At 42.8% G+C, this 7500-nt stretch overlaps 1 protein-coding gene across 3 annotated transcripts in view; it reads right to left on the bottom strand.

Annotated features, from left to right (window-relative positions):
- The window catches only part of EBF3 (EBF transcription factor 3), a 120966-nt gene that overhangs the window by 39539 nt on the left and 73927 nt on the right, over window positions 1–7500 (bottom strand). For all 3 annotated transcript variants that reach the window (XM_077182752.1, XM_077182753.1, XM_054637047.2), the window contains exons 7-8: window positions 3778–3859; window positions 744–861 (exon numbers count right to left, since the gene is read on the bottom strand). In XM_077182752.1, the coding sequence (XP_077038867.1) occupies window positions 744–861; window positions 3778–3859 (200 nt within the window). The remainder of the gene's footprint in view (window positions 1–743; window positions 862–3777; window positions 3860–7500) is intronic.

Below are 7500 nucleotides of genomic sequence, written 5' to 3'. Positions count from 1 at the left end.
TGTGTGTGAGTGATTCAGGGCTGATGGGCTCCAAAAAGATAGGATTTCACAATTCTGGATTTTCAGAGACACTTTCCATTCTCCTCTTCATCTCAGCCTATCTTCTTTTTGCAGTTCAGGCAAGAAGTCAATCACATTGAGTCAGGCTGAAGAAAAACATTTTATGCTGTTTTTCTCATCCAAACCCCCTCCTGCCATAATCTGCACTAAGGCCCAGGCACAGGAAATTGACCTCACAGTAAATTCTTTACGGATTCGGTCATGTTTTTACCATCCACTTAAACTTGCATACATAACCTGAGACTGTACCTCTGGATCAAGGAATATGACAAGCCAAAATTAAATCAAGTCAAATTAAAGAGCAAGAAAAAGCTGCAAGCAAAACAAGACTGAAATAAAAAAAAAAAGAGAAGAAATAAAACAGGAAAAGATGAAAAATTGGTTGTGACGGCAAAACTGTAAGTATTAAATAAAGAAAGAAGTCAGAAGCTGATTCAGAAGCGTCCGTGTTGTAGTTGACAAGGGCTGAGAAATACTAATGGACTTTTTTTAATGGGTGCTTTGATGGATGAGAGAAGAAATGATGTAAAAGTAAATGTAGTGGTGTCTCAACATAAAGTATGGTGAAAATAAAAAAAAAAAAGGGAAATAAAAAAATAATAAAATAAAAAAAAGCATTGCAAATAAAAAAAAAGGACATGTAAATGTGTGCCTACCATTTTCCAGATAAGAAGGGGCCGTACCTTCTGAGGGGTCAAGGCGGCGAGCCCGCCTCCCGTGTTTGGAATTGTTGTGTACAAACATGTTGTCTGAGACAGCCAGCACGTGGCCATCCACATTGACTGTTGTTGATACAACAACCTGGAAGAGAAAACAAAACCCCACATTTCAAAAATCCTGCAGGTTTTCCCCGAATCAGGTGTCGTAAGACAAAACAGCATCCCGTCACTTTTCTGTTTCTGTTTAAACTGAGTGAATGACATCTCTGAATACATCTTTGTTTACGTGGCGACCACTGGTGATTTTTAACTCACAATTGTTTCTCTTCAGAACCTGCTACACTAATTAGAGTTTAATCTCCTATTATGCTAACAAATGAATTCAATTCAGGGAAATATTCTTCTAGCCATTAGTTTCAGAAACACCCCTCTAGCCACTCATTTTAAAAGCTGCTGTTTTGATTGATCTGTTGATATATTGATTAGATAGTTTATCTAATTAAAATTTGTTCACTTGAGACTGTCTTCAAATGAAGGGTTGTGAGGATTCCAAATAAAAAAAGCTTAATAAATCAAGAGCCGTCGTAACTCCCCATTTTTTCTTCAGTAAATGATCTCCAGGTCAGTTTTACAATTACATTTAATGTCTGATAATGAACTTTTTTGCATCTGAAAAGGCCGAGTTGAATATGAATAGTGAAAGTGTTTTCAATCCATGAAAAGTATCCCTTCTCAAGTTCATTTGGATGGTGATTGACCCTGGTATGTCAATGGAATTTCCTCCTTTATTTTTGAGTGAAAGGCTCCTATTCTTGTGTCCAGGTTCAGAGTCCGGCCATAGAAGAGATGATGGATAGGGCCTCCTTTGGCTTCCAGCTGCTTCTCAGTCGAAAATGGCAAAGGAACATATGCAAAAGGCACAACCTTCCCGATGCCAACACCTCCACAATGGAGCCGTGGGACTCCTCCCGGAAGCGCCAGCCCAGGAGGAAACCGCGAGCTGCACGGGGTTTGTGTGGAGCACGGCTTCGTAGGTGCATCACTGCTATCCCAGACTGACATTTGCATCTTATTTAAATACTCCAGCGTGGGCCCTTCGCTGTGGTTCGAGGTTGTCTAAAGGAAGCCACCACTGCAGGTTTTCCTTTGGGGTGAGTAGAGTCCGTAAAGTCACTGCCTAAGTCAGATCTTATCAACACAGCTGGTGAGGGCAGACAAAGGCGGGACAAATCTTAGTGTCCACCTTCCTTTTATCTAAATTTTGGTTATAACAAAGACGATTGCAAGGTTCTCCCACCAGCTTCTAAACCAAAACACTTAACGAACACAAATGGAAGGGCAGCAGAGAGCCTCCTCCGCACAGAGCTGGTCCAAGGCATCAGAAGAAAATTCTTGCCTGCTTCTATGTTTTGGATCACCTCTGATCCTGTTTCTTATTCACAAGCCATAATTAGCTCTCAGCTATCACAGCACCTTTTCTGTGTATCCTGCCTCCTTGGAGACAGCCATCTGCGGTACCCTTTAGAACAGCCCCGGGGCAGTTCTCTGCCAGGCTGCTCTGCTTCCCCAGCTCTCTCCTCCCAGAAGTGGACACCTTCCCTCCTGTCAACATCCACTTTGGAGAGTGCTGAGGTTGCACGCTCAGCTCGGCCGCAGAGCTGCTGCCAGGCCACTGGGCTATCCTCTTTCACTCTTAATGAGATTCCCAGACTTCCAGAAATATTGCAAAACATGCAAGCGTGATTTCCAGCCAGGATTTCTGGGTTTGGTTCCTAGAACACGGTGTATTAAAGAGACAGAGCAAGGTGTATATGAAAATGACAACTATTTTTGTTCTGTCATGTCTATATAGGTCAGCCACCAAGGGAAAATACTGTAGTTCAGCAAAAGAAAGTCGACGTGCTACGCTTTGTTATATCGCCTCACTCCTGCAGTGCACCTCCACAAAGGTGCTGAGGCAGGGAAACCAGGTAAAAATACTGTTCAAGATCTGACATCCTGTTAAGTCCTGTTAAACCTTCTGAGAGGCAGGGAGATTAGCTAAAGAGACCCAGGAAAGTCTTTCTAGTGCCTACTGGCTCCATTGTCGACCACAAGATCACTCGTGACTGATGCTTCATTTAGTCATCAGTGAGACAAAGAGGACATTTCCACTCATTCCAGGTTTGACCTTCTGTTCTGTTCAGATGGATCAATACCACCGATGCCACGTGAAGCTGAGATGCATGAAAAATGGAAGCCTGGCTCGATTGTTTTGAAGGAATTTTTTTTTTTTCCCAGCTACAGATCTTTTCTGTTGGCTGGCTCAAGGGTGCTGACTTCCCCGGTTGGTTGGCTGTGCATGAAAACAGATGTCACATGTTTTGCTATCAAGTTTAACCACAAGTAATTCTTCTCCAAACTGAGAAAGTCCTGAACATCTCAATACTACTTTATTGCTGGAATCAAATATGAATCATTGTGAAATATTTTGGAAAAAAACAAAAAAAAGGCAGTTATTTCCTAACGAGCCTTTCGAATGACCCCAGATACAGAGGAAATCATTTGTCCATCCCGTCAGCTGCCTCTCTGTAATGCTATGATTCACCACAGGATATCTCAAAAGCTGTAAGGAGAAAGTGAAGTATTAAACATTGAAACAAAAATCTGTGGGTTGGGCCACCAGTGCTGGATCTACAAGTTGTGAACCAGAGAAGTGTGAGTTTCAAGCTTCCCTGTGCTCCAAAGCTGTGTCCTTACAGTAAGATCAAACTACTCAGTATACGTAAAACCTCTGCAGGTCTGAGCACACTACAACACAAAGTGATAGTAGGAAGGAATTCAGGGAAATAATTCTTAAGGGAAGATCCGCTTGCTCCAACATTGATCCATTACAGCCCCCTGCAGAACTTCAGAACCAGCACTTAAATTAATGGGAGCAATATGAAATACTGACAGCATTTTTTTAAGCACTGGAACAACACTGACTGGAAGCACTGACTGTGTTTTTTCATAAGTTCAAGATGAAGATGTGATCAAGTCTTGTATACATCATTTATGCATTTAGAGGGATCTGTACCTGGAATCTTCGCATGTCTCGTGGGTTGCCTGCATTCTTCAAACAGTTCTGATTGCACTTGAGGAAAAACTTTAGAAAGAATCTATAAAAATACAAAATTGAAATCTATTAGATTCATCAAAATGTAAATCCAATTTTTTAGAAGTTTAATAAAATCTAATCATAAATAGTTATACCCAAAAGAATACTGGTAGTGAAATATTACTTTCCCATTCGTTAATGAACTTATTTTAAAGCATAAGATCTCTGTCATAAACAGAACATTATTGCCAAGGAAAGGCAAATTTATATTTTTAATTTTTCAACAACTACAAATGTATTGACTCCAGGCCATATCCTTAGCTCGGTGTGGGAAAGTTGATTTCAATGACTCATTGACTTCAAAGGCAATGACTTACACCAGATGAGAATTTGTCTCTATTTTTTTAATACTTTTCATTTTTTCACAACTTATATTAGCAGTAATGACCTCTACGTTGAAAAATTCCAAAGGTAATGATCAATCTTCTGAAAAACACTTGGCTTTGCCTCCGGTTTGGAAACTCGAGCTATTCAAAGGGACTCGATCCAACTCCTGCTGACTCCAGGGAGATCCAGGCAGGATCTGCCCACCGGCAAGGCCCCGGCTCCCTCATTGTTTTTGAAAGGGAAGGAACATGGCAAATTAGGCCCTGTCTTACGACCTCTTCAACCTTTGCCAGCCTTCAGCTGTGAGGAGTCGCTCTACCCAGGGATCGAAATCCAGCTTATTTCTGCTGAGCGGCAACCAGCAATTATTTAGGACTAACCCTTATCATCCAGGCATCTCCCCATAAACCGTTTTTGCAGCCACGCTGCCTCAGGGGAGCACAGCAAGCACTTAGAGGGAAGGGGGAAGCTTGGGAAGATGGAAACTCCTTTGTGCCGCCCTCCTGCACCGCAGGAACGAGCTGCTCTGGGAAGTCTCCACCCTGCAGGTGAAGCAAACCACGGGATCCTCAGGAGGACAATTGCAGCCTGACATCATCTTTTTTGCTTATGCACTCATGTTTGCATCTTTCATAATAAAACTATGTCTTTATTAGGTTTTCTGGCTAATGACTGACCACTAATGACAAGCAAAGCTCAGGATTTTCTCCTCAGCCAGAGTTCCTCAGATGCTCCAGTCCAGCAGCTTGTGCTGCCCAACTTTGCACATGCTGGGCAGCGAGGTCAGCCAGAGCTTCCACGTTCAGAATATGAACAACTTTGATTTATTCTCTCATGTCTGTCTTCATAAGTGACTGGGACTATTCTTGCTGCACACACCTCACAGAAGTTTCCATGTGCCGAGAGCATTCCTGGCCGGAGGCAAGACAGGAACATCTTTCCTCCTTTAGCACCCAACAAGGCCCAGCCATGGCCAGCAGAAAGAACAACAGTGGCTGCACCACATCCTGAGAAGCTTTGAGGGTCATACAGGAGCGTTATGGGAACATCCCCTAATCAAAAACGTTTAATCCCAGCTCTTCCTCCTCCATTAAACCTTGAGCAGCACCCTGATGTTACCCCAGGACACGAATGCTGAAGGAGCAATCTCTCATATCAGAGAGGCAAGCAGGGAAACAACCAGGTTTACTGAAACTGCATAAATAAATCGATGCTGACAGTTCAGCTGAATGCACATTTCTTTAAAACTTCCTATCCCAAAACCTGTAAAGGGGTTTCAGCTGTCGAGCTGAAAAAGATCTGGATCTCTGTGGTGGATGACATGATCCCCTAGCTCAGATGTTCAGGTTTTCTGGATGCTGTTGCAGGGATATTATCAGCAACTCCATGAAACTGCCTCTATGTAAGGCACAAGTTCCCCCTAATTTTATCTGTTATGTTTTTGAGTTTTTTCAGTGGTTTGGATTAGTTTGGGGTTTTTTTTTTTTTGTTTTTTTTTTTGTTTGTTTTTTTTTTTTGTTGTTGTTGTTGTTTTTATTTGAGATACTCATTCTCTTCAGATCATTTGATTATAGGCCAGGTTCCCTGCCCATTGCAGAGGGGTTGGAGCTGGATGATCTTCGAGGTCCCTTCCAAGCCAAACCATTCCACGATTCTATTATTCCAAAGGTAACATCCTTTCTGTCACACCTCTATTTGGTGTTGCACAGTTCCCACCACCCAGACTGTGAGTCTGTGCAAGGCCCAGCTGATGCCCAGGCCCACACAGTACCTCCCAGTTCTGGGGAGCCAGGAGCTGGGACCAGCCTCCAGCTCTAATGCTCCTTAGTGCCACATGAAGAGCAGTATCTTATCTTCTTCTTCTTTTTTTCTTTTTTTTTTTTTTCCCTGATCTCAAATGGGTGTTGTGAGGCTTATTGAGCTAATGTTTGTAAATTGCTCGGAAATTCTCCAATGAATTGTGCACTAGGAATGCTAAGTATTGCTCCTCGTGGATTGTTTTTAGCGTGAAGCGTTCATGATGAATTGTTTCTATACAGAGAGCTCACATCCTGTCAAAGAAAAAGGGCCATTAAGCACCCTTTCACTAAACATCAACTGGAACCGGTATTTGTTCCATTATTTGGTGAAAAGGACCCACTCTTGGTGAAATTAGACATCATCAAGTTTATTAGGATGGCTCTGAGCACCGGGCTAAATATTGATGCTAGGCTGGAGTGAACACAAACAGCACTCTCATTTCAGCTCCACTACATTCCTTGATGCTGAGATATTTTATTTCTCTCTTTACTTTGTGCTTTCAGAGCCCACAGAGCACAGGTGGCATCAGGACAAGCTTTTCAGAGGAAGACAACATAAGCTAAAAACCACATTCCCAGGCAGGGTGTTCCTCCGTGCCAGGAGGAGATGAGTGACTTGGTGGCTGCTCTCAGTGACCACCAAGGACTATGGGCACTGCAAACCCATCCCTGCCACCCCAACCACGAGGTCTCCGTGGCACAGCAAGAAGCCAGGACCTGGAGCAGAGCTCTGCTTGGTCTCATCTCAAACTTTGAGACACGAATGAGAATTCAAGCCTTTCTAGGTTTGGCTCTCCCTGTTATATTTTGTATTACAAGCAGAAATTTTAGCCTTCTTTAATAAGTACAGCCTTGCAAAACAGCCTTCCCAAGCAGGCTAAGCTGCTCCTAAAATACTGATAGGGAGAAAAATGCACTCTTTGCCATGTCCCCTTGCACTGATTTTTTCCCACTGCTAGAATGGGGCCTGCTACCCTCTTAATTAAAATGTATTACCTTCCACAAGACTCCACTATTTTAAGCTAAAATTTACATCTTTTATTAACTCACCTCACCTATACACTTAGCTCTGATGCCTCTCGCCGCCCATCTGCCATCCACATACAGTGAGTCACTTGATATTCCACCCACCAATTTTTCCTAACAACCACTGTGCAATTAAACTCAACACGTTCTGTTGCGAGGTAAATTAGGCACACCTGCGGCCAGCCTGCATTTGAACCGCATCAGAAAAGGACCTAACAAGGTGAGAGCAGTACCACAAAGTTATAGGCCTGTCAAGCAATTAGGTTTTCACTTCTGGGACATCCGCACAGTGCAATTATGCTACACATTACAACCTGGCTAATCTTCTGAACAAATGTCATGTCTCGGAGAAGCGAGGAAAAGCAGTTCATCTGCAAATGTGGCTGCTCTTAAGCCTCCACCTTATGCACATAACAACCTACAGGAGACTTTTTTTTTGTGAAATGAAAGATGGGTTTTTTCCATAGAAGATTTTTTAAACCCTGCAAGT

This window comes from Agelaius phoeniceus, chromosome 9, assembly GCF_051311805.1.
Source record: "Agelaius phoeniceus isolate bAgePho1 chromosome 9, bAgePho1.hap1, whole genome shotgun sequence".
Taxonomy (NCBI): domain Eukaryota; kingdom Metazoa; phylum Chordata; class Aves; order Passeriformes; family Icteridae; genus Agelaius; species Agelaius phoeniceus.
The sequence above is the reverse complement of the archived record's forward strand: the minus strand, read 5'-3'. Positions and strand labels throughout refer to the sequence as shown.